Raw genomic sequence first — 27,701 nt, 5'->3', positions numbered from 1 at the left:
GTCAAGGCCACTTTCACAAATTTGTACACAGCAAAACGAGCTCTGGAGCCTCTACCAGCTATGTCAAACTGGGCCTCAGCGAGACTAGCAGGGTTTATAGGCAAATGAGAAAGCCAGGGTCACTCTGCTGTGGGGCTGGCAGAGGGACAGAGCCATGACGGTGAAGAAAAATCAGCGCAGGGCAAGAGGGGAAGGAGCAGCACCTTGCACCGCGCAGCAGGCACTGTGACGAATTTAAATGGCTTTAAGGAATCCTCTCCAAATCCAAGTGAGAAACGCTGCCATGCAAGTCCTCAAATGTGGGGGAGAGCTAGGAATGTGGGGGAAGAAACTCCTCATCTGACCTATTGCTTAATAATAACAAGGATGCTGCTGGACAGGAGGACAGAGTGCCTGCTTGGCTTCTCCTCCCAGCTCTGCTGGCTGTAGCACCGCATTCATCCTGTCGTCGTAACACGAATTCTGGATCTGTAGCTGTCCCAACCGATTAGGTCAGTGTTAAGAGTTATGACTGTGCCAGGCATACGGCCAACTGACCTTCATAGGTTAAGAAGGGCTCAAGTGAAACAGTGGTTGGCTGCCAAGGCTAAATAATAAATTACATTCTTCAAACAAGGACTCAGCCTCCTAACTACTTCAGTAAGCGAGGCACAGAAATGCAAACAGAGCGGGATAACATGACTCGGTATTTCACCTTGCTCCAAAGAGCTGGGTCTGGCAGCTGCGCGAAGATAAAAACCAAACAACGGATCTGCTCTAAGGTGCTAACTGCTGGGGCAGCCTGGACCGCAGCCGAGGAGCTGCGGGGAACTCGACATTCTCAATATTTATCATAGTCTCACAGCAACTGCAGGCTGAAGTGCCCATATTCTGCACAGCACCAAACCTGCTTCACCGGCTACCCGGGCTGGCCACACCAATTTGAAAAAATTTTTTAAGAGAGCATGGGCTAAGAGGGATGAAAATCAGCCTGGTGAAAAACTGCTACCTCTTCCAGAGGCTGCTGAAGGTATTTCCAGCGTGTCAACCCCACTATTCTTGCTCGGGGGAAATTTGGGCTTTTCTTCATCCTCCTTCAAACAAGTTCCCCCAGTTTTTGTCAGGCAGAAGGCACCTTTCTCCCCACGTCAGAGCGTTTCGGACTGCCATCGAGCTGCATCTCTATTACTTTATTATCCTCTTCTAGCCAACGCAGCCCTCTGACATGTGATAACTCCTGAGTCAACCTCTAGCTGCTGCCCACAGTTTACTCAACAGCAACAGCTGCATGAAATGGATACAAGTTGGGCAATTGGATGTACCAAAGATGTAAATCCTGGCTTTGTTCGGTTTGCTCTGACCCTGCCTGGAAAAACTGTGAGAAGCTTTAGTGCTTCTGCTGCGGCTCTGCGAAACCGATAGAGTTTGTAGGTTACAGTGCCACTGAAATCACCCTCCAAAGTGGCTGTAAAACACTTGTCAACACTGCGAAACGCTGCCTGTGTTGGTATAGCTGAAGCTGCCAAAACCTCCTGTCCTCTGTGGACGCACTTGTGTAGTTTATTCTGGCACTGGAAGCAAAACAACCTGCAGTGACTAAGGCACCCTCATACCAATATAACTTTTTAATGAAAAATCATTTAAATGGAGAGGATTGTGCCTTATGCCCTCCCTGTATTTTCAACTTGGTACAATGTGCTGACACTCGTGTAAGATGAGCTTATTTTAGGCTAATTTCAGTACATAAAGAGCAGACTAATACAGAGCAACGCAAAAAGACTCGCCTGGACATAAGAACACCTATACAGTGCTTCGCATCAGTCGTACGGACCTAGTTTCAAACCCACAAAATGTCGCTAAGTCTGCCTGAAAAAAGGGCCGTGCTTTTACTAGCAGTTACACAGGTGGAGCCCTGTCTGAACGCCATTTAATCACAGCAGTGGCTGCGGACAAGCGTCCCCTTGTATCCGCAGCTGCAGCCGCGGGAGAGGTTAGCACCCCTGCCCGAGGCCGTGCCTCCTCCCGCGGCGCGGAGCAGCCTGGGCGACCACCTCCCCGTTTTCTCCGAGCTGAGGTCAGCCAGGTTAGCGTGGCACGTTAGCATAAGCAGCAGCTAAACCCTCAGCCTTTGATATCTGCTCTGGCGGTGCAGCTTCCCATATTGCCTTTTGCATATTTAAAACTTACCCCCAGATCATCTGCGGGTGAATGACGCAGGTGGTGGATGAAGCGTGCCCCTGTCTGGCGGCGATTTCCAAATGCTGTGCAGCATATGGCGCCTTCCTCCCTGTTCCCACAGGGATGCAGCATGGAACAATGTCACTCCAGGCCCCATTTTGCTCACTGATGCTGCCGATTAAAATTGCCCCTCCTCTCTGGAGAAGCCCATTTCCAACCTTTCCAAGGATAAATGCTCTCAAAGTCCAGCTGCTGTACGTTATTTTTTTTTTTAATTATTTGTTTCTTCCAACTTACATTCTTATACTTGAATACTGAGTGTAATATTCGATATGAATCTTTCAAAGAATTCAAATTTATCTTCTTTCATCCTGTTGGATTTAGAAGGACAAGGAGCAGAACCAAACGGCCGAACACAGACCTAATCAGGGTGGTTTAGATAGCCATTAGCTTCAAAAGAACAGAAAAGCTCCTCTCGATTCTAATCTTTCCCTTTTGAAAGATGGAACAGAGTACTAAACTAATCTGCTTAATATACAAATTTGTATACACAAACTATAATTTGCATAAATTTACAATTCTAATCCATAACACAAACCCCATTCTGGACATAATGGAAAGAACAAAAAGGACTACGATGCAGGAGGAGCAACGGCAAGAAAATTCTCCAAACAGAAAGGCAAACATTCTGCATACATCTCCAGTAGGTTAAATAGGAGTAAACCAAAAACCAAGCCTCCCTACAGCCGAGTGGGGAGGTAGCCTTACTTGTGCTGGTTTTAATGTCTAAAGCTACTGAGAATAAGGTTAATGAGACAACCGGGCCCCAAACCTGACCAGAGGACTAGACCCATGGTTTCTAATTGCAAATCCAGTTAACTCTTGCTGAGGAGCACAAATAAAACAGGGGAGAACAACTAAACAGACCTGCTGCGTGCACTGAGGTAGAAGTATACATACAGACTCTGGACCACACCTTGGAATAAATGAAAACAGAAGGCACCACATTCAAAGGCATTAACTAGTCAGCATATGCCAATGTAATACAGGTATTCAACATAATATTCAAAACCAAAAGTGGATATGCAGCAAGCAGGAGTTTGCAGTAGAGAGTCATGGAATGGTTTAGGTTGGAAGGGACCTTAAAACTCATCCAGTTCCAACCCCCCTGCCCTGGGCAGGGACACCTCCCACTAGACCAGGCTGCTCCAAGCCCCCTCCAATTTGGCCTTGAACCCCTCCAGGGATGGGGCAGCCACAGCTTCTCTGGGCAACCTGGGACAGGGGCTCACCACCCTCACAGCCAAGAATTTCTTCCTCATATCTCATCTAAATATGCCCTCTTTCAGCATAAAACCAATGCCCCTTATCCTATGGCTCCCCTCCCTCATCCAGAGTCCCTCCCCAGCTTTCCTGGAGCCCCTTGAGGGACTGGAAGGGGCTCCAAGATCTCCGCGGAGCCTTCTCTTCTCCAGGCTGAATCCCCCCAACTCTCTCAGCCTGTCCTCACAGCAGAGGGGCTCCAGCCCTCAGATCATCTTCGTGGCCTCCTCTGGACCTGTTCCAACAGGTCCATGTCCTTCCTGTGCTGAGGGCTCCAAAGTTGGACACAGTAATCCAGGTGGGGTCTCACGAGAGCAGAGTAGAGGGGTAGAATCACCTCCCTCAAGTACTCTCTATAGAAAGCACTCCTCAATTTGTGACAGTCTTACAGCACTGCTCTTAGTCTCAGGAGATTAAGAGAGCTCTAACAGAACTAGATAAGGCAAATGGACTGTGCGGTCACCTCTGGGCTTGCTGTGTGCTCAGAGCACTGTCAGGAGCACAGGAGGCTGTGGGTCCCCAACTCACGGCAGCAAAACCACAACTGAACCAATAAGCCCTCATGTTTCAAAGAGCAGCTGCTCCACACAGCCCTACCACGCACCTGAAACACTGGTCTCGTTTCTGCTCATTGCTGCCCACTCTCATTAGCAGAGAGTGGACGAGCTGAGAGATTCCAGCCCAGCAAGGAGCAGCACTTCAAGTGGCCAAACAGGCTGATTTCAATCTTCCCTCTTCAGAGCTAAACAACGCAGCTTGTCAGTAGGCTGACTGATGAGTAAATGGAAAGACCACATAATAGCTTACAAACATTTAAAGAAATAAATACCAAAGAGTGTGGGCATATATATTTTTTTATGGCCAAACAAGGAGCTGCACACAGGAATGTGATGAAAATTAAGGCTGATCGTGAAGAACAGCTTCCTGAGAGATTTATCATCCTGTGGAATAGTCCGAGTAGAAGCGATGGATGCCTGATGACAGAGATCACTTGAAATTATGCTGGGCAAAAGAAAAACCACGAAAATAGGCCTAAGGTGGCAAGGATACTGCTAAGATATCCAGCAGCATTCGCCTCTCTAACTTGTATAAAAAATTCGCTTAGTTTCGTTGTTGTTTCTCATGTGCTAGCCACGCTAAATAAGCAAACAGCTTCAGCTCTCCTGCAGGAGTCCACCTCCTCGCCAATACAATTTAGTTGCTGTTTCACCTTTTTTTACTCAAGCTGTACACCAAACTAGTGGTTTCAATTATTTGCCCATAATGATCCCTAAATTCTTTTCCTGATCAGCTCTTTGGATGACTGTTCCATTTAGCACATACTCCTTAGCTCGATCCCAACTTATTTTCCAATTATCTATATTGAACGGCATTTGTCACCTCAATTATCCACATTCTTTGGAATCCAGCCCTGCTGTTCCTCATTATAAGCCCAAATCTTGCAACGTTCTGGGCACCCTACTCCTATCAAAGCCAACAGCAACCGAGGAGTCGCAGAGTCGCATCGGATATGGCTCAACTGTTTTCCCTCCAGTTTCTCTATTATCTTTTTTTTTTTTTTTTGAAGTCTTGCTTCCAATGCTGTCTTCCAAACCATTTCTATAAACAGACAGAATAAAGATACTAAAAATGACCCTGAGAGGGGGGAAGTCACTTTGTGAGTGTTTACTCACCAAATAAACTGGTTATGACCAGTCCTACAATTCTGGAAGGCGTGATATCTTTCACAAGAGATTTGAGAATCTCCTTCCCACACGTCAGCGTGACTGGCAGCACACTTGGTGAGGAGACAGCCAGATCTGAGCTAAGCTAAAACAAAGACTGAATGACTGAGGCATCTCAACCGTATGCTCAAGTGCTTGCAGCACAAGATAAACAGAAAGCTCAAGCTACAGCCATTTGCACGGTCTTTAGTCCTCTAAACTATTCCCTCAATCGTTGACCAACAGCCTTGGACAGTAATATTGTCGAAATCAGGCCCCTGACCTACATGCCTGGTTGTTTACATATCTTTTTACCTTCCTCATCACTGCTGTCAGACTGAAGTTGTTTGATTCGCTTCCTCTTTTTCTTTAGATTTTCGGGATCTCTTTCTTCCTCGTTATCCGACTTGTCCACCCTCTTCATTTTACTGCCACAAAAAGAAAAGGAAAAAAGGAACAAACACATGTTAACCCTTGTGTGTGCATGAAAGCATCACACATGCCTAGACGAGCATGCTCCTGACGGAACTACTGCTAAGGAAATCAAATACCTCTGTACCTCTTAAAAAGATAAGCATCACATAGACTGAAGTATACTCACCTAAACAATCAGGCATAGGTGCACGAGCATTTTCAAGCCTCTCATCCTTACCCATACCCAGTTCTCCAAAACAAGGAGGATTTCTTTAGCCCCTCTGCGGTTCAATGTTTTGCCCAGGACCTCACCTAGCTTGGCCACAGCAACCTGGCAAGAGCACATTTCTGATCTTGTCTCTATAGCTCAGGCTCCCAAACACTCATGTCCCCAACAGCATCGCTCAGAAGCTCTTTTGACAGACTGCTTGCCACTAACTGACTATGAGGTAGTGTCTCAGAATCCTGGAGCCATTTTTAAAGACTACTGGAAAAATAAAATAGCTTCTTTCTTTTTAGTGTTGGCGAGACGTGTCAGACTAACAAGCCTGGAGGCTAAAGGCCCACGTATCCTCATAGAGCTGGTACAGCCCAAGTGGCCTTCCCAACACCACACTGCCAACATGCAGTTTCCAGGCCCTTGGCTTTTTGAATAAGGCTATCAATAAGACGACCAGTTAGCACTAACTGCGATGGTGGGCTGGGCGGCGCGCTTACCTATTTAGTTAGAAACGGATTGAGACCACCAATTAATTACTCATAGGCCACCAGAGAGCCATCAGACTGTAATGATTTTTTGCCTCTGTCAGTTTGGGTTGGATTAAACACAAAGGGCTGAACTTAAAATTTACTTGGAGTCTCAGCCCAAAGTAAACCAGGGGCATTGAAAGCAGCAGTACATTAGCTATGGAAATCAACAAGCAGAACTTTGTGAGCTGGAAGCTGTGTACATATAAGCTTGGGAATATAGTCCCTTCCCTACACTACAGGTGCTCCTGCCAGCCCCCCCAGACTGCTTGCAGGGTCTACACTAAGTCTGCTCGCAGCATGAGCTTGTCTCTTGGAAAGCCACCCCCTCCCACTGAAGACTACCTGGACCGTGTCCCTTACCATTTGCAACGGCACAAATGGCCCTGAGGCATCTACAGCGCTAAATGGAAAAGAAATATTAAGAAAGAATTCCAAGCGAGATAATTTTAGGCCAGGTTTAATGCAATTTAGTAGCTGGAAACAGGAGGGAAGCCAGCATCGTATGACCAGCCAGCTCCATGCAGGCCATCAACAAGAGGGTTAACAGATTACAGGGACCCTGAACAGTGTGGCCCACCTTTTTTTGTCCTTTTGTTGACTTCTAGCAGGCTCTGTTTTCTTCCCAGGTTTCTCTGCTACAGTATTAGGGGATGATTCTGGTTCTGCTTCAGGAACTGAAGGCTTGACTACTTTCTCTTCCTTTGGCTGCTCAGGCACAGAGTTGACTTTGAGTTTATCTGTGAATAAACCATTAAAAAAGCACAAACACTGAGCATTCAGTATGAATGACAACTTACAAAGGAGCCGGCTAAACAAAACACTGTGCACCAAGAATACAGAAAACACTACAGATGATGTGTAAAGGCATTAGGGATCTAGATTGACCAAGTTGTGTCATACTGAAAAAACAGGCATGCTTAAATTTCTAGCTGATTTAACAGTTTGATTCTGTTCCCGATGGCATAGCCCAAGCACGCTGCAAGCTGAGTGCGCTGCAGCAGTTAAAACTCCGCAGAAGCGGGCTAGGAGGCAGCGGCAGAATCCCTTGCAGTCACCAGGACGAAAGGCACAGAAGGGCTGGGAACCCCTCTTCCAGACAGCCCCCTTGGCATAACACCACATCCATCTTTATAGCCACTTTATCCCTTCTAAATTACAGTTTTAATCAAGCACAAAAGGGCCCAGAAACAAAAGAATCAGGCCTGATGAAAAGCAACGAGAGCTGCGTGCAGCCTCCACCCTGCATAACGTTGGAGCCCATGAGTAGTATTTTCATTAATGTAGCGGCTTCTCGTCCCATGCCAACCCCGACGTGATCAAGAACCAGCCTCTTTTGCCTACACAGCACGACATACAAGGACAGTTCTCCAAAAGGCTTACATTAGTACCAGATAAGAGGCAGCAGGTAGAGAGGGGAGCAAAACCATATATTTATCAACCTGATAGGTGGTGCTGTTAGCACACTAGCACCTAATTACAGTCTGTGAGCTTCATTCAGCAGCTTTACCCACACCTCACCAGAAACGAGGAGCAGACAAGTTAGAAACCTGCATCATCCCAAGCACAAGATGCCCGAGGGAAGAAAAAGCGTTCAAGATTGAGATCAAACTACACTGTCAACAGGAACAGAGGCTGCCGAGAGGGCTAGAAGACTCCACGCCAAGGCCTTTCTGACACTGCTTGGAAACCAGGCTGGCTGCTTCATTGAGCAAGGGAAAACATCTCATACAAAAGAACTTGAATGACAGCTCTCTTATTTACGATCAACAGCAGAGAGCTGGAGGACCCAATTATTGTTAACTCGGGACTTTCTGGCAACGGCGAAATCTTTGAAGCCAGGAGAGATGTACAACATATAGGGAATAAATCTTACTTCTGGAATCACCCTATCTCTTCTATACACATAATCATTTCCAGTTCTGCTCGGTTTGCTCCTTCCCTGCAGCAACCTCACAAGTTTCCTTGAAGTGCTCCCTGACAGGCCTCACCAGAGAAGTGAACCCCATTGGAAATTGTGGAAATGCATCCAGAAAGCTTTCTCCTCCACCACTGGGTTATCTTTACCATGCAATTTCAACTTCTTGGGTTTTCAGTGTATGAACTTTGGTCCGGGGCTCTTCTCAGATCTTAAGAATTTACTTAACTGTAGTAACTGTTCTTAAGCTTGTGAAGTTTAGGCTGAAAGTGTCCTCAGCTCCCTCAGTCTCATCAAAACAGGAACTCAAAGATGCCCAACAGTACTGTGCCTTCTGTGTTCAGTGCTGGAACTGTACCCTGCAAACTCTGACAGATGGCTGTCAGAAAGTGAACTTAGCTGTTTACTCTCTCCCAGCAACTCTTCTTTGAATCCTCTTGTACTCACAATTATAAGGGCATCTTTGAAGAAAGTCCTACAGTCCTTTTTCAATGTCAACTTAAAAGCTTCAGCATATTTTCTTTAAAGTTGGATAATTTAGGTCAGAAGGGTCCTCCAGAGGCCACCTACTCCAAACCCCTGCTCAGAGAGGAAGGCCACCCTTCATTTTTATCCTCCAGTTATTAGCTCTTTGGTTTTCAGTAAAGAAATTAACCCTAAATCTAACTACAGACTCCTCAGTGATTTGTGATAAAAAGCAAGCATCGTTAACACGCCCTGCGTAACAGGTTTTGGCAAACATTTTACCAATAGCTAGTTTTCCATCCACAAGTACTCACTTTAAATCAGATTTCTTCTGCACTAAAAATCCGTCCTGGGTTAGTCTGCACAAATATGTCATTTTAATTGATCTCCATCCAGCAAGCTTTTTGTCTGAAAAATTCCTCTTACAACTTTTAATTTTTGCCTTAAAAGCTGCACAGAAACCCATTAACCCCTCCAAATCCAAAAAAGCAGGAGAATAGTATGGAAAACTGTAAGAAAAGAGGGGAGAAAATCCAACAAGTTTGGCAGGGCAGGAAGGAAGGCTTCTGCTCATCTCTGTTCATGCCTCCCATCACAGCTGTATAACAAGATGCCTGATATCACTGATTTTTTTAATTGCTACTTAGCTAAAAAAAAAACCACAAACAAATGAGAGATTTCCAGTATCCCTCAGGTTTTTTATTATTTTTTTAAAACTACAGCAGGCTGGTCCCTGACCACAATGGTTTCTGAAAACAGATGCATGTTAGAAAGTACTTACTCATGGCAGCTTTTCCAAAGAAGTTGTTCATGATGTTGCCCTTTGCTGGTGGTTTGCTGCTTACTGCAGACACCTAGAAGCAAACAGAGGAGTAACCACAGGAATTATTCATGCAACACAGCCCTCAAAACATGTAGCACTGCTTCTGGGCAAGCAAAATAAATACGTATAATTTGTTGACTAGTCAGTGTCTTAGATTTCAGTATCTGTTTGGGAGAATCTGAAGACATTAGATATTACATGCATCAAAGGGTCGAGAGTAAGTTACTTATGGCTCCTTAGCTAGGCCTTCAAATCTAACTTGGGTCACATTCCCATCTGATGGCTGACAGTGTTACTGAAATAAGTGGTTGAGACTTGGGTCAGTTCCCAGTAAAGAACTGTTCTTTTTGCAAACTATCAGTGCCTCAATTCACAGTAACCGACAGAGGAAAGAACACAGATTGGCCAAACCATGAAGACTTTATCCAGCTACTCTGGCACGTCTGCTGTTCTGCTGAGCCATTTGCAAAAAATATCACTCCTCTATTCCATTAATATAGCCACCAAAGTGAAAAATCACACACACACACAAAAAACCCACCTAAGGAAGCTTGGCCTCCTAATCCCATTTATTTTCAAGCACAAAAAAAAAAAAAAAAAGGCAACCAGACACTAAAGTTCCCAAAACACTCAGACATGCACATTTCACCAGTTCTAAATTCACTATAAAAATCGGAAAAGTGAACCAAAATGTACTCAGCTGTTATAAAAAAGCCAAATCATATGCAGGGAACATTACCATTTTAATACCCATTTACTGGCCACACTGCTTTAAAAACAATTATACTAATTAAAATTAATACGTAATCCTATCCTGGAAAAACCAGCAGTTGAGCAGATAAACAATTTAGTCTTGCACAGGTCAAGCTCTGAAACTTCCCTCGCAGACCAAGTTTAAACACCTTGATACTTTTAAGACCTGGACTTCTCACATTTCACTTATTGCTCAAAACAAATCCTTTTAAGCACAATGGAGAGAGCGAGATCCTCAACGGGTGTATATATTGGCATAACCGAGGACAATGGAACAATTGTCTCAATAATGCAGCTATGCTGGTTTATACTGGCTGGAGATCTGGCTCAAGGAGGAACGTCAAAGCGTCAAAGTTACGGCAAATACACTCCTGTGGATAGGTCAAGAGCGTGGCACAATATACTGTCCCACAAGATGACCGACAGAAGGCATGACTGTACTATACAGTTAAATACTCACAAAACGGTTATGAAAAGCATTCCCAGTGGACAGCAAGTTTAGCTCTAGACGCAGTGGACAAGGCAGCACCACAGCGGCTAAGGTTATGTAGGTCGAGTAAGAGCAAAGCTAGAAGAGCGGTTCATTAAGCCTATTAACCCAGAGGGCTGCCAAAGGGTCTGAGGTAACTTACACCTGGGGTCTCCTTAGCCTCTGCTTTAGTTTCTTTATTTGTGTCCTGGGGTTTAGAAGCTGCTTTGGCTGCAAACATTCCCATGATCCCTTTGGGCTGCTGCAAGGTCTGTTTAGCAGTCGATGGACCGTGGCCGTTGACCACCGGTACGCTGACAGCATTCGTGTCACTTGGTGTCTGGGAATCAGCCTGCACAGACGTCTGCACTTGAGAAACTTCGGCCAACGTCCTGGGCACAGCAGCAGCACAATGAATGGCACTAAACCTGTGTGATGGAGTGAAAAATTTAATTAGCCTTTTAACAACTTATTTTTCACCTTGGTTTCCTCACTGGTAGGGCCTTGCTTCTCTGGTCCTGTGTTCTCCTGTTATGGGAAAAAGGGGAATTTAATTTGCACATGGGACAAGAAAGAAAGGCTGGCACAGAAGGAGAGCGATGGAGACCTCTACCGAAAAGATCAGCTGAACCTGTCAGCAAGAGCCAGAGCATTCAAGTGCTAAACAAGCTGTTTGGATTTCGTGGTGTGTGTGGGGGAAAGCCTGTCTCCACACCCAGGGTGGAGATGGAGCAGGCTGCATTTTATTCCTAAACGGGTTACACTCTCTAAAGTTTGTGGCATAAATTGTATTGCTGGCTGATGATCTAAAACATTCACAACTTTCAGATCCTTTGACAGTGTCCACTACTGCCGCAACAAATGGCCACAGTCGCACCAGCCAGGTAAGTAAATCACAACTGAAACTGAACTAATTAAACGGCTCAGAAGACATCCGTGACATTCAGACTTAACTATATAAAGTCATTTCCATGTAATCACTAGTAGTCAGAGATGCATCTCAGCTTGTAACAGTCTCAAACGTGATTGTTTGGGGATATGGAGATAGAAGAATTAAATGACGTGCTCACAGTTACAATACAATTCCCTGACAGTCAGGAATAGCAGCACCCAAAAATAACTGAATTCTACTCCCCACTGTGCAAATCACAGGCGAGGCTTTCCAGATTTCCTATACAAATGCCACAAAAGAGCACAGACTCACGCCTTCCAATCCACTGAATTACACAGCATATTTTTATTTGCATAAGAAATAAACCAGTCTTCTGCCAGTTAGTTTCTGCACCTCAGTATTAGCGGCTCACATGCAGTCTACTTCTACTCAGATCAGGAACTGAAATGTATTAACAAAACAACACCATCGCATCTAGCATTTCTAGACCGCAGCAGCAATCTCTTGAGATTCAAACCTTTAAAGGAAGGAAAGAAGACACTGAAGAAAAAAAATATTCCTACTTTCTTTTCTACTTTCAATCTGTTTTCAACATGGTCAACGCCGCCCTCTGGACAGCTTTCACTCCTACTTCACGCATCCAAAAGCGACACCACCACACCTCTAGATTACAAATAATAACCACTGATGATAAAACATACTGACTGTGCAGCAAGCATGTCGAAACCTCGCATATTCCAGGCACTTGGGAAGTTAGCTTGCCTTAATGCTGCTGTGTGACTATAGCTGATGGGCTTGATCCAAAATTCACTAAATAATCACTGAAAAAATAAGCAAAGTTTGGACTATGCTCTGCAAGCAAGGAGCTGCTTCCGCTTGGAAAGCTGACATTAGCAACATGCATTAAATCCAGTTAGTTATATTAGTACAACATCCAGCCACCTCCGCCGTCTTCCCAGGTCCCATACAAACACAGAAGAGAATAAAGATCCTTGCCCTAGAGCTTGTGAAATACATGGACTGAGAGGGAAGCGGAAGAAGCCAGTAGGTTCTGTTTGCTATAAACACGCACATAGTTAAACCTCTGTCTTTTGCAGGATCTACAGAAATCTTGTCTCAAGTGTAAAAGACAACTCATGTAGTTGACAAGGGAGAGCGAATATGGTCAGTCTGAACTTAGTTCAGCCAGGTCACAGGTGAAGAAGCTGAATTTTTCATAGCTTGCTTGGAAAATTCTGCTCCAAAGCCAGGCAGGGATTTACACACGTGCTTCAGAAAGCGATTTCAGAATCTGAATTGTCTAAACCTTCTGCATGCACAAGTCTGAAAGGCAAACTCTGAGACACAAGCATCACCATGCAGGGATGTCTGAGAGTAAAATGACTGGAAACAAGGCAACTGCAGCCAAACCCATGGCACGTGTCTGCATTGAATCAGGGTTTTCTAGCACTTAGCAGGGTATTGACATTCACGTTTGAAACACAGAGCTTCTAGGACATTATTTGCTCAGCCACTCACTTGTCAACGTTTTGAAGACAGCTACGCTTCTACTTTCAAATTCTATACTCTTTCTATGACACAACATTCAGGCATCCCCCCTGCTAAACCAGATTGGTCATGGCACTGTACATCCCGATTACATCAAGCTGAAGCTGTCGTGGTGGAAACAACATATAAATGAAAAGCCACAGCTGCCAGGCACTGTGCAAGAGGAGAGATAATGACCCCTGGAGACTGAAGTCCCCCTGAATTCCAGGACAACCTTTCTCTACCTCAACCATACAGGGCACTTGTGCTGCCTGGTCTGTTTTGTATGCTTCCCCTATGCCTCAGGCTCTCATCTTATAGACAGAGAATGAGTTGCTGCAAGACATCTTCAGAGAAGCAGAGGAGTCCGGTGGATGAAAACACAGACTCCCAAAACAGAAGGCAAGCTCATGTTAGCACTTTGCTGAGCACATCACTCATGTTTTCATAAGTCTGTTTTGATTTACTCTTACTGTGTGACTGAGGACTGGATAAAAATGGTCATGACCAAGCATGGCCTGGAAACGAGAAAAAGGTTTCTAGCCATCAGAGAAGAGATGTACTGGAACCATCTGCCCATTGAAGTAACAGAGCAAGCGAACCAAGTGTAAACTGGAAATAGCTCAGTTTACCAATCATACAATGTGCTGTCTGGGGACTGATCTGGCATCACTTAGAAGATCTTTTTCTAGCTTTTTAAAAATCCAGGCATACCTGGTAACCATTGACTTCTGCTGAAGCGCACTGTGTAGCAACTCTCCTCAGTCTCAAATCACATAGCATAAGAGGAAAAACCAAGACACAACTCACTTGCTGCAGTTGTGGAGGTTTGTTTTGACGATATCATAGTCTGTGTTGTAGAGTGGCCCGCTGTCCTTGAGCAAGGCTTTCTGAATGCTGTAGACGTGCACGCTTGCAATCATGGCTAGTTTAGACTTCATTGCTGGGGGGAAAAAAGAAAAAAAAAAAAAAGTCCTCTGTTAGCACAGCCTTTACAGAATCAGGCAGCAACTTTAAGTATCAGGCTCTACCAAGGATGGAGAGACAAACAGACCACTTGACGGCAAGGACCTAAATATAAAAATGTGTAATTGTACCTTCTTCCAGTGCTCACTGATTGAGAAATCAAGGTAAGAGACTCCACAAGCCTCTCAAACATGCTTTCCATGATACACTGTTCATTCTTACACAACTGAATTAAGAGCAATGTCTTTGTGTTTACCTTCAAAATACCCGGTGTTTGGGATCCAGCATATCCAAATGACTACCCAAAGCTAAGGAAGAAAATAGAAGGCCGTATCTCTATCCTGCTGGAACTGCTCTCTGACATTAAGGTAGCATCCACCGTATCAACTAGGGGCACCGTGTCTTCTCTAACAGTCTGCTGGAATCAATGTTTTGTCTCTTCTACGCTATTTAAATTGTAACCCCCCTGAGACAAGGACTGTTTTTTAGGAATTCTCTGTTCGTGGCTTATAGTATTCTTTCCACGCAGTCCTGATCTGAGACAGAGCTTCTAGGCACTGTAAAAATACACACAGTAATCATTTCTTGGGGCCAGTCCTAGACTATGCAGCCCTACTCCCATCACAAATCTCAGGCTCTTCCAAACGTAAGTCATACCTTTGGCCCGTCTTCTGATACAAAAAATATGAACAACCCTTTCCTCCACAGCATAACAGAACATTACGCAGCACGCATAATTCAAACAGGACAGATAGTAGTTGCACTGCTTGACAATCTACTACCCTGACGAAGACGACTTTAGCTAGAATTCTACCTCAGATTTCACAAAGGGAAATAAAACAAGTCTTTCAAACAAAGTTAGATCATTAGTAGGGATATTTAAGGTCACAAAGGCCACAGTAGGTTCCTAAATGCCTAAAACGTTATTTGAAAGTGACTAAGAGCCTGCTGTGGATCGGATCTCATCAGCAGCACCAGACCTGGTAAGATGACTGACGCTGCATGGAAAGCAGTTGCAGGAAGCAGTGTTATAACGGTGGTTTGTTTTGTTGTTTTTTTTTTTTCCACCTTTTACCGGAAAAGCAAATACCACAGACAAAAGTGAGAACATTCTTGTAGGACATTTAGCTAATACCCACATCACTCAGGGCAAACAAAGACTGCAACTGCATTCAATCAATAACGAGAATTATCTGCTTCAGCATCCTTGGGAGCCTGAAGGCTCATAATTGTTCTAAAACACTGTGAGACACTGGTATATGCTACTCTGATATTGTTGCATTTAAGGGGGAGCTGCCTGTCAGTGGCAGGGAGGTGGAAAAGAATCACTAACTAAAATGCTAACATTAAAACAAAAAAACCAACTAGACCCAAATCACAAATCTGAAGTTACACAGCTGTTGGCTCAGATATTCAAAATTCTGAGAAAAAGCTAGTACAAAAAGTACATACCTGAACCAAACAGCCTGACTAGGCACTTACGTGCAGATGGCAAGTTCTGAGCTTTACTCACTTTGCTGTTCTTTCAAAGAAAAAAAGTTAAAACCACAGAATTTTCAGGATCTGCTTACCTTCGAGTTTATCTTCTCTCACTACTGCAACCTTGTGGCACTGTGAAAAATAAATAAATGGCAATCTTAAAATCTGAAAAGACCTGTTTTTCTTAAAATTTATATTTTCAGTTATCTGTTGAATAAGTCTACAGATTATAGATGCAGCTTTATAGCTGCAAAGAACACTGCCAATGCCTTTAAACAATCATCAGCTGCTATTTTTTAAAGGTGTATCTCCCTGCTTTTTTAATAGACTGTTTCGCAGATCACTATAACCCTAAAGAAATCCTCTGTCCTCCATTCCTGACACCGGGAGACGAGACACAGATGAAACGAGAACTAAACAACTGCACGGCACAGTGGAGAAAAGCAAATTAACACAGCTGATGACCCAACTGCTAGAAATCTGCCGCACCAGCCCACATCACCCATGTATATTTAGATTGCCAGTAAAACTGTAATGTAGCAATCTGTAGCACAGACACGGCACCAGAGAAGCCAAACACCATGAGAAATGAAGCATTAATTTAAAAGTCACAAATGAATGTTTCTGGAAATGTGCTCTACAGGCAGTCTTGAAGGACTATACTTGCTCTGTGACATTTAACAGGCTGTGGTTAATACAGAGAACATCCAAACAGACAGACTGGACAAAATCCAACCATTAATTTTGTGCTTAACTGATACGACAGACTAGCCAGCAAAAGAGTAAGAGGCAAGAAAATGTAGGCAACCTGAAATGGTAAATAAAGATGGAGAGTCTCGGTCCCTGAGGCTGATAAAAAGCAGCAAGGAAAAGAGCGTGCAGTGCTTAAGACACGATAAGAACTATTTGTGACCAATTTCTATCCACACCTCCCTTCACTTCTATCCAGTTCTATATTCAGTTTCCATCCACACCTCCCTTCAGTCTTGCAGTTGAATCCACAGCCTTGTGGCTACACCTACTGACAGCAGACAGTAGTGCAGGGTTACCAGCAAGCACAGAGTTGCATCTGAAGCACTTGCATCCCTTTAACGACCCAAAATTGACTTGTGACAGATAACACCCACCAGCTACTCCAGTGCCTGCACATCTTCTGGAAGTATCTTCCAGATCTGACCTCTTCTCCCACCTGCTCCAGTCTGAGGAACTTTAAACTCCTCCTGTGTGGCATTCCTAACCCTGGCATTGCTTCATCTCTGCCCCTCACAACTTACTGCCCCTGCAGGTCACCTTTCTTAAAGGGCACCGCTATTGCAGCATTCAAAAATAAGATATTCAAAAACAAGAAAAAAGTGACCTTTATACGTTTACCTCGGTAAATCTTGTTTTAGAAATATATAAGCTGCTAAGACAGTTTTAAAAATTTTTTTTTTCCTATGTCAGAATTCACTTGTTTGTTTTAAATATGTTATGGCAAATTTAAAAATAATAGAATGTGTTGATAAACCTCTGGTCAGTACTAGTGAGCCAAGAGATGCTACTTTGTTATTTCCAAATGAAATCAGGGGAAAAACCTGTTAAACTCAGGCTATAAATGCAACACTACCTGTACAGCTTTAAATAAGTCTGTTCCATTATACAGAACTAATGCAATACATAATTACCTTCAATTTCAGACAAATCTGGAGATTTAAAGAGAACGTTCTATGCATGTGAACCAATTTATTATTTACGAACGCCAAAAAGGTTTGTTGGTTGCTTTTCCCCCCAGTCTACATACAAATGCTAGGACACCCTGAGAGGTACTAATTCTAAATGAATACTATGGACTGGAATTGTAAGACATATTACAGTATTTAAATATACGAATAGCTAAATTCATATCTAAATATACAAAGAGACACCTAGTGGAATGTCAAAGGCACTTAGTGTTTCGCTATTAAATTCTTCCGTGAGCAAAGGAAAACAAGCACTCAATTCGTTCATCTTCTTTCAAAAACCTCTGGGGTATGTCTGAAATTCTAGATGATATTCTTGAAAATCTGACAAGCAGCAACAAGAAAAAATAAATATATTACGTAGTGATTCCTTTGCTTAATAAGTCAAAGCATTTTAAATACAAAATACTGTTAATTTATGCTTCTCTTGTATACCAGGATAAAAAAAGTTGCTTTAATTAACAAGACAACTTCAACTATTTATTATTCTGTTTATTATTATTCTATTCTAACTGAATTCCAAGCTCTCTCCAAACACTCCTTAGCACACTTCCACTCCACAGCAGATCCTGGGAAATGGATTAGCTGCTCTCACAAGGGCCCCTTCAGACTGTTTTAGAAAATGTGCTGTCCACTATCAGTGATAGGATTGAGCAATGACTGCTAGCAGGATTTAAGTTAATTAATTAAAAACCCTGGTGTGTAATTCATCACTGTATTACCAAACCACAACTAACTGATCTTTCCTCCCCATTGTTTGTGTGCTGGAACAGAGATAGTTTGTACAAGTAGAGAAGACCTAGCACACTGTGCCCGTTACAGAAAAAAGAGAGAAAGTTCAGCTTTTAACCCAAAGATTGCAAAACAAGATGGAAGAAACACAAGAACAAAGAGTTCACAGACACCTCTGAGAAATAAAACACTCACAACATGCCCATTCTGGATGAGGTCTCCTGCTACCAAGTAGGTGACATGAAGCTGAGCTCCTGAATTCTCCTTTCGTTTCCTCTCTACGTAATCATACAGCATCCTGCACAAAAGAAACCAGTGTTAATTACCCAGAAAGGAAAGAGCCCGTCACCACCCCTTCCGTGAAGCTTACATAAAAAAAAAAAGAGTAAAGCCAACCTGACATGGAAATATTTCACAGAAGCGCAGTTATTTTAAATAGGATTAATTTAATCTTACTGAGACACCTTTCTGCTCTGCCACTTTGAAGAATCTCAGTCCAACAGCTATATAAACCAAAGGTGAAATGAATACAAGCTCTCAAAGCTTTAATAGTTGGTTGCAGACGGTCTCACATCCTCTGAGCAGCTTGTTCCAAAGTCTCTCCTCAAGAAGGCTGTTTCCCTCATTACAGTTCAGCATTCTGAAACACCTGACAGAGGAACTGGTGATTTTTGGTACAAAATCACACTGGCAGGTGTATATATACAATCCAGTTACATCCGCTGACGTGTTGATCAGAAACATGAGGAAAGAGCATGATTAGTGATGGTGAGATTGAGCTGAGACTCAAACTTTGAGGTCCCACTTACGCTACTGCTTTATGATGAGTGTAACCGGGCAGAGACACTACCACACACTCCATGAGGACACTATCTGGTAAAGATACTTGAAGATCGTTACTGGTTCAGAGACAGACTGCAATTACCACGCTGTCACAGCCAGCACAATCACAGAGGTGAAGCTTGGCACAGTACACTGCAGCTGAATACACAGCAAACACCCCTTTAGGTCCAAGCTATAGTCAGAAACGAGAAAATATTTCTATTATGGGACTTGACACTCCTTATGGAGCCTTCAAATCTTATGCTTAACTTTACCTCGATGTGTAGCAACAGGCCTGGAATCCTTCATTGTTTTATAGGATATTTAAAAGGCTACAGTAATTTTTATTCTTCAAAATACACCAAGACAAGGTTACACATTTATGCTAAGTTTGGAGAGACTTCAAACATTTCCCTGTGCCCATCAAGCCTGAGAAGTAGATATTAATAATCCATCATGCACTACACAGCAGGGTGATCAGACTGGATGAGCGTTTGCCATACAGAAGCTGTTCAGCATTTTCCTGATTCTGCTCCCAGCAATATCCATGGATAACGTACGGCATCCTGAGCTGGGATGTGCAGTGGCAGATTCTCACAGAGGCACAGCTCTGTCTGCAGGACTGGAGTCCAAGTTCAGAAAACAAATCTGCATTTTGGGATGAAAGGAGCTACATGCATTTCTGTAGTAATATAACACTAAAACTTCTATTCTGACCTAAGTATTTATGATATAAAGCAGCACAAGGTGTCCAGCTGAGGTGCTACTCTCTGAGGCACAACTCCCATCAAAGCCAAGGCGAGAACTGCCTACAGGAGGGGTAAGGCATGTTGAATAACATACCTTACTGTTCCTGAGAAGACACACAGGATTTTTAAATTTTTCCAGAGAGATCACTTTAATACACTAACCACAATCATGAAAACGGTAATTAAAGACCTTGCCACAAAACAAAAGTTTGTGGGATGCACTAATACCTACTGTTTAGCCTGGTTGACGTGAACTCCCAGAGTGTAGCTTAACCATTTGTATGTTACCTGTACAAGAAAAAAATACCAAACTTTAGTAATAAAACCTCTCTTGATTTGTTAAATTGCCCTCCTTTGTTCTTTTCATGGTTAAGTCAAACTCTTTAGACCTCCCCCTCCAAAAAACCCACAGCAAAATCTGTTAAATGCGAGGACACATGGACACCCACCCACCTGTGCTTTAGGGAGTAGATTGAATCCCTGAGACCTAAACAAACTATCCTAAAAGGTGTGGTTTTGTGAACACCTTCTTGAAATGCCATTGCATAAATAAAAGCCATTTAAAATGCCCACAGTGCTCAGCTTCAAAACAGAGAGAAAAAAATGAAACAGCACAATTTTCAGGTGTCCCTGCCCAGGGCAGGGAGGTTGGAACCAGATGATCTTTAAGGTCTATTCCAACTCTAACCATTCTACGAGGTTTTAATTGAGACCAGCTGTTATTGCTCTTCCAAACAACTGTTGAGGATTTATTGGATTTCTGCACTCTTGCCTGTCACAGGGACACAGGGATCTCCAACTGCATCACAAGTCTGACAGCACAATGTGCCAAATCTCAGGAAACTACAGCTCTAATCCCAGCCCTTTCCATATCCCACTGACCTGCTGTATTATTTAGACGAGGCATGTCTTTTACACCTGTTTCTCCTCCCACTCTGCCTTTTTAAACTAATCCTCAGGCTAGGGCCTCTCCTACCTCAAATACAACAATTAAATTACATTTTATTAGTCTGGCAGTTCACTGAAATGAATTATAATGACACAGGCAGTTCGTGTTACTACAAATGCTTTACAGTCAAGATGCACCAACTTCACTGTATCACTTTCTAGGCAAAAATCTCTATTTTGAAAGAAACACAGACACCCATGCTTACCATTTTTCTGAAGCATCCTAAAAAAAGCAAGGCTTCAAAAGGCTAGATATGCTAAGTTGTAATTTTACTTTTAAGATGAAATAGTGGTTCCTTAACTTTCCATGTGGTTGCCTTAACCTTCCATGGAAAAAACCCACCATTTCATACACTTCTGTCATTTATACCTTGAGCTGAAACACCGCTACCTGTAGCTGAAACAGTGCTATAGTACTTTTTTTTGAAGAAAACCAGCTTGCCCATTAGGGAGCATAAGGAATTTAGGAAGGGTTGCTTTTTCTGTGACACAAATGATGGCATCACCAATTACTTTTAGAGACACTAAATTAATTTAAGGCATAAGAAGGGAAAAGATCCTGCCAAGAAAGGCATCTCCTACCCAGGAAGCCTGCACTGACTCTTATGTTGTGACCTGTGGAAAAGCCAACACTGCAAACGCAGCCAGGCATCGCGCATAAATCCCCCAAAAACGAGTAAAACTTGAGCAAACAGCCCCGAGGGGCAAGGCGGAGGCCTCCTTCCTTCTGCGCCTGCAGAGAGGAAGCTGGGCACCCACACGTGTCCCGCAGGTGGGTGCGATGGGACACACACACACACACACTGCCTTTGCCTCCCCTTACAACTGCCAACGGAAAGCAGCTGCTCCCGGCGGCTTTGGGCTGTTTGAACCGAAACTGAGAGGGGGGGTGTTACATTAGTGTCACCCCAGGCGCTGACACAGTGCCAGGCCTGGCACTATGGCGCCCCCCCAGCCCCTTCACCGTTTCCAGCCCTCCCCCCAGCCTGAGGGAGTCTCCTAAACATGCGGGCTGACCCCCACGCCCCGCAATGGCTGCCACGCTGAGGGGAGGTAGAAAGAGGGGGGGTCGCTCCCTCCTGAGGGGGTCGCGCAATGGCGGTGGTCTCCTGCACCTCCTCCCCCAACACTCCCCCCCTCCCGCACAGCCCCGGCTGCAGGACTCACGATGCGGTTCTGGTCGGTGACGAACTCGTCGATATTCTCGAGGTAGAGCTCGTCCTCCATGGCGGGGCAGGGCGGGACCGGGTAGGCCGCGGGCGGGTTCCCGCGCAGCTCAGGGCCGCGGCCGCCAGCCCGCCGCCATGGCAACCCGCCGAGCCCGGAAAGGGGAGCAGACGGCGGCCGCGAAGGGACAAAAAGGAGCGGGCTGGGCGCGGCGGCGCCGCCTGGTCCTAGTGCCCGCCGGCGGCGGCGGCGTCGCCTCACACCTCCGCTGTCCCCTCACGGCCCCACGCGGTCCCTTCACACAGCCCCACGCTGTCCCCTCATGGACCCACGGGCCTGCGGTGTCCCCTCACGTACTGCTCTGTCCCCTCACAGACCCACGCTGTCCCCTCACAGACTCACAGCACTATGCTGTCCCCTCACACTGACCCACGCTGTCCCCCCACAGCCATACACCGTGCCCCCACTGACCCACGCTGTCCCCTCACATGGACCCATGCTGTCCCCTCACGGCCTCACGCTGTCCCCGCATGGCCCCATGCCATCCCCTCAGCTGACTCCACGCTGTCCTCTCATGGCCCCAGAGCCCCATGCTGTCCGCTCACATGGCCCCACACTGTCCCCTCACAGCCCCACGCTGTCCCCTCACGCAGGCCCATGCTGTCCCTTAGCAGACCCACAGACCCGTGCTGTCCTCTCATGGCCCCACACTGTCCCCTCACAGACCCACGTTGTCGCCTCACAGACCCACAACCCCACACCATCCCCTCACATGCCCCCAACGCCATCCCCTCACAGACCCAAAGCCCCACACCGTCCCCTCACGCGTCCCCACACTGTCCCTTCACAGACCCACGGCCCTCCCACTCCTCCTCTCCTCCACTGCCCCAGCCATCCAGGGCAGGATGAGCCATGGCGCGGAGCAGGGCAAGCTGAGACAAAGGTTGGGAATCTCCAGTTTTCCCTCGTTCCGATTTTCCTTTCATTTCAGCCCTGCCTGATCCTCACCAGAATGGTGGAGGCAAGCCAGGCATTGGAGTCCTGCTGCTCCCTCCCCTAGATAAATCCTGTCGTTGTTAAAAGGCAAGGTGAAATGTTACTTAAAAATGTTCTTAATCTCAGTTAAACTCTCCCCATGTTGCCACTGGTGACCACTTCCAGCGCTTCTCACAGCACCTGCTAAATACTACTCTACGCTTTCTGTTTTTTTGGAGACAAATAGCAAATGCTGCATCACGAGATTCAACATATTCATCAACGAGCTGGGTGAGGGGACAGAGTGTTTGCTGGTGACACCAAGCTGGGAGGGGTGGGTGACACCCCAGAAGGCCGTGCCACTGTCCAGCCAGACCTGGGCAGGTGGAGAGTTGGGTGGAGAGGAACCTGATGGAGTTCAACACGGGCAAGTGTAGGGTCCTGCCCCTGGGGAGGAACAACCCCCCGCACCAGGACAGGTTGGGGCTGACCTGCTGGAGAGCAGCTCTGCAGAGAGAGACCTGGGAGTCCTGGTGGGCAACAAGCTGCCCACGAGCCAGCCATGTGCCCTGGTGGCCAAGAAGGCCAATGGTCTCCTGGGGGGCATCAAGAAGAGTGTGGCCAGCAGGTGGAAGGAGGTCATCCTCCCCCTCTGCTCTGCCCTGCCCTGGGGAGGCCACAGCTGGAGCACTGGGTCCAGTTCTGGGCTCCCCAGTTCCAGAAGGACAGGGAACTGCTGGAGAGAGTCCAGCGGAGGCTGCGGAGATGCGGAGGGGCTGGAGCATCTCTGTGCTGAGGAAAGGCTGAGAGCCCTGGGGCTGTTCAGCCTGGAGAAGAGCAGACCGAGAGGGGATCTCATCAATGCTCAGCAAGAGCTAAAGGGCGGGGGGCAAGAGGATGGGGCCAGACTCTTCTCAGTGGTGCCCGGGGACAGGACAAGGGGCAACGGGCACAACCTGGAACACAGGAAGTTCCATCTCACCATGAGGAGGAGCTTCTTTCCTGTGAGGGAGGCAGAGCCCTGGCACAGGCTGCCCAGAGAGGTGGTGGAGTCTCCTTCTCTGGAGATATTCCAAACCTGCCTGGACGCGTTCCTGTGCCACCTGCTCCGGGTGACTCTGCTTTGGGAAGGGGTTGGACGAGATGATCTCCAGAGGTACCTTTCAACCCCTGCTATGCTGTGATTCTGGGATTCCCAATCTGTAATTCCCAATCCCATCACAGTTGCGTCCCATTTTTAATACAGCTTCACAGTAAGCTGAGGACTTCACTGATATATCGATATTGTTTTCTAAATACTTCCCCATGATAAAATTAATTTAAAATCTGATAAAGTCAATGAAGTGGTTTTAAGGTCGTGTTTTCTTCCTTTCAGTGTGGGTTATACTACATTTTATTTGCCATGTTTCTTATTTACCTGTCCTGGCTGGTTTATAGCATGGCCCCATGGGGGTTTGGCTGGATCTGAGGGACTGCTGCTGCATGGAGAGGGATGTCTGACATCTCCCACCCTCCCTGCGCCTCATCGGCCCGAATCGCCTCTGTCTCCAGCATATTTTATCGTCACTTTTTTTAGCTCAATGAATTTCTTTTTTCCATATACCATCTAGTTCGGTTACTAAAGTGTTGCTTACAACTTAATCTTAAGATTTAAATGACGGGGAATGGTCTATGACATATCAAACCACCCCGAGTCAATTCCATAGACCTCTCCCTTCACCGGGAAAATGAAATTGTTACAGCAGGACCTGTCCCCCCGGCACTGCACGCAGATGGCTTTCTTCATTTTACTGACAGTTAAGTAAAAGCAACACAGAAGAAATAATTTTTTAGCGTCTAACACTGCCACAACACCCGCTTCTGCAGGAGAGAAGTGGTGCGTGTTTCCTCTGCTCTCTGCCTTTTCAGGTGGGACACAATGCTGAGCTGAAAAATGTGCTTTTAGGGTCAGAAGTGAGTTCCTCCAATGAAGAGATCACTGAAACATTACCTTTATGAGCATTAGGTGTTTTCCTGATTTATGTATCGTCTCTAGGAGTACTGGCGTCAGGAAACTGAGAGGTCCACATGGAGTGCCATGGCTTACGGGGCTGAACTGCTCATCAGGAGAATTTCAAATGAAATTTGGGTGTGTGAGATGAATGCTGTCCCGTATTTGTCCTGAGACCCGTAACAAAAGAGAAGTGGAGAGACAGACTCTGCTGGTTTGCAAGGAAAGGCGACAAAATTAGCCTTAACATCTCAAAGAAGTGATCTTCCTCCGGGTACCTGAGGTCATGACACTAGCCTTAATGTTAGTGATGCTGCAAAGTATACATTTATTTAGCAAGTGGACATTTAATTAGGGGTGGACCTGCTGGAAAGCAGCTCTGAAGAAAAGGATCTGGGGGTCTTAGTAGACAGTAAATTATCCATGAGCAAGCAACGTGCCCTTGTCGCCAAGAAGGCCAACGGAATTCTAGGCTGCATAGGGAAGAGTGGGGCCAGCAGGTCAAGGGAGGTCATTCTCCCCCTCTACTCTGCACTGGTCAGGCCACAACTGGAGTACTGTGTCCAGCTCTGGGCTCCCCAGTTCAAGAGAGACGGGGAACTACTGGAGAGAGTCCAGCATAGGGCAATGAAGATGATGGAGGGACTGGAGCATCTCCCTTATGAGGAAAGGCTGAGAGAGCTGGGACTCTTTAGCCTGGAGAAGAGAAGGCTGAGGGGAGACCTTACTAATGTTTACAAGTATCTAAAGGGTGGGTTGAAGGAGGATGGAGCCAGGCTCTTTTCAGTGGTTGCCAGTAAGAGGACGAGGGGTAACGGGCACAAGCTGGAACATAGGAAGTTCCGATCAAATATGAGGAAAAACTTCTTTACGGTGAGGGTGAGAGAGCACTGGAAGAGGCTGCCCAGGGAGGTTGTGGAGTCTCCTTCTCTGGAGATTTTCAAGACCCGCCTGGATGCAGTCGTGAGTAATGTGCTGTGGGCAATGCTGCTTTAGCAGGGGAGTTGGATAGATGATCTCTAGAGGTCCCTTCCAACTCTGAAATTCCGTGATTCCGTGATTCCGTGAAGTGCTGAGCAAGAACCTTTCGCTCCATGAAGTCAGAGATTTTCTTTCTGATTTCAAAAGGAGCAGAAGGTCAAAATCATTACCCACATACTGCTCGTTGTTACGAAAAGGCAATGGGGTTTTGCAGATACTGGGACTCGCTGGTTATTCTTGTCACTGGTATGAGACGTCTTCAGTTCTGCCCACAGCTGGTCACTGTGCAATTTCATCTGTGAATCAAGTCCTTGGGCAAAAATGATCTTGCCCAACACTGCTTGAAACACAGCAGCTGATAAACAAAGAAATAAAAATTACAACCTGTGACCAAAGTATGGAGCAGTTTAATATTAACGTCCTTTTACATTTTTCTTACAGTTAAAGTAAAAAGAAATGATGATGTGACAGATAGAAGCAGATAAAAGTCCTGAAACAGAACTGCAGAAAGGGATAGAAAGAGACTTGGGGTAAGTTATGAGGTTTCCCTGAGGTTGTACACCAGGTCGGGATGGAGGAGGAGAAGAACCAAGGTGCGTTGATCCCATTTGAGACTTTATTCTCTGAATGCATTGATTCCCATAAAAATATTGCAGCGAGCAGCAGCAATAAGCTGGAGAAGCGCGCCCATGTGAACCTCATGAAGTTCAACAAAGCCAAGTGCAGGGTCCTGCGCCTGGATCAGGGCAACCCCTGGTGTCAATCCAGCCTGGGGGATGAAGGAATGGAGAGCAGCCCTGAGGAGGACTTAGAATCATAGAATCATAGAACCTTCATGGTTGGAAAGGACCTTTGAGATCATCAAGTCCAACCATACACACACAAAAAACCCCAAACCCTTACAATCTCTGTCACTAGAGCATGCCCTGAAGTGCCAAATCTAGACGTTTCTTAAACACCTCTAGGGATGGTGACTCAACCACCTCCCTGGGCAGGCCGTTCCAGTGCCTGACCACTCTTTCAGTGAAGTAATTCTTCCTACTATCTAATCTAAACCTCCCCTGCCGCAGCTTCAGACCATTTCCTCTGGTCCTGTCATTATTCACCTGGGAGAAGAGGCCAACACCCACCTCTCTCCAACCTCCTTTCAGGGAGTTGTAGTTGGGGGTGCTGGGGGGGAAAAAGCTGGCCATGAGCTGTCAATGTGCGCTGGCAGCCCAGAAACCCCCCCACAGCCTGGGCTGCATCCCCAGCAGCGTGGGCAGCAGGGCGAGGGGGGGGATTCTGCCCCTCTGCTCCGCTCGGGGGAGACCCCCCTGCAGTGCTGCCTCCAGCTCTGGGGCCTCAGCACAGGAGAGACACGGAGCTGTTGGAGCGGGGCCAGAGGAGGCCCTGGAGATGATCCAAGGGCTGGAGCCCCTCTGCTGGGAGGACGGGCTGAGAGAGTTGGGGGGGTTCAGCCTGGAGAAGAGAAGGCTCCGGGAAGACCTCAGAGCCCCTTCCAGTCCCTCAAGGGGCTCCAGGAAAGCTGTGGAGGGACTCTGGATGAGGGAGGGGAGCCATGGGACAAGGGGGAAGGGTTTTCCACTGAAAGAGGGAAGACTGAGCTGAGATCTGAGGAAGAAATTCTTTCCCGTGAGAGTGGTGAGGCACTGTACCAGGTTGCCCAGAGAGGTGGGAGATGCCCCATCCCTGGAAACATTCAAGGCCAGGTTGGACGGGGCTTGGAGCAACCTGGTCTAGTTGAAGATGTCCCTGCCCATGGCAAGGGGTTGGACTAGATGGCCTTTAAAGATCCCTTCCAACCCAAACCATTCTGAGATTCTATGATTTTATGCAGGAGTAGGGAAGAGATCGTGCCTCTGTACTCGGCTGTGGTGAGGCCTCACCTCAAGTACTATGTTCAGTTCTGGGCCCCTCTGTACAAGAGGGACACTGAAGTGCTGGAGCGTGTCCAGAGGAGAGCTACCAGGCTGGTGAGGG

The 27,701-nt window shown here is 46.0% G+C and overlaps 1 protein-coding gene across 2 annotated transcripts in view; it reads right to left on the bottom strand.

Annotated features, from left to right (window-relative positions):
* The window catches only part of POLD3 (DNA polymerase delta 3, accessory subunit), a 29,551-nt gene extending 7,621 nt beyond the window's left edge, over window positions 1-21,930 (bottom strand). For both annotated transcript variants that reach the window (XM_074572230.1, XM_074572231.1), the window contains exons 1-9: window positions 21,773-21,930; window positions 19,890-19,945; window positions 18,282-18,384; window positions 15,729-15,768; window positions 14,002-14,134; window positions 10,936-11,200; window positions 9,509-9,581; window positions 6,925-7,084; window positions 5,499-5,611 (exon numbers count right to left, since the gene is read on the bottom strand). In XM_074572230.1, coding sequence (XP_074428331.1) covers window positions 5,499-5,611; window positions 6,925-7,084; window positions 9,509-9,581; window positions 10,936-11,200; window positions 14,002-14,134; window positions 15,729-15,768; window positions 18,282-18,384; window positions 19,890-19,945; window positions 21,773-21,832 — 1,003 coding nt within the window. In that variant the 5' untranslated portion in view covers window positions 21,833-21,930. The remainder of the gene's footprint in view (window positions 1-5,498; window positions 5,612-6,924; window positions 7,085-9,508; window positions 9,582-10,935; window positions 11,201-14,001; window positions 14,135-15,728; window positions 15,769-18,281; window positions 18,385-19,889; window positions 19,946-21,772) is intronic.
* Window positions 21,931-27,701: the final 5,771 nt, after the last annotated feature.

Source organism: Larus michahellis, chromosome 1, assembly GCF_964199755.1.
Source record: "Larus michahellis chromosome 1, bLarMic1.1, whole genome shotgun sequence".
NCBI classification, from domain to species: domain Eukaryota; kingdom Metazoa; phylum Chordata; class Aves; order Charadriiformes; family Laridae; genus Larus; species Larus michahellis.
This window is presented reverse-complemented; position numbering and strand designations above follow the sequence as displayed.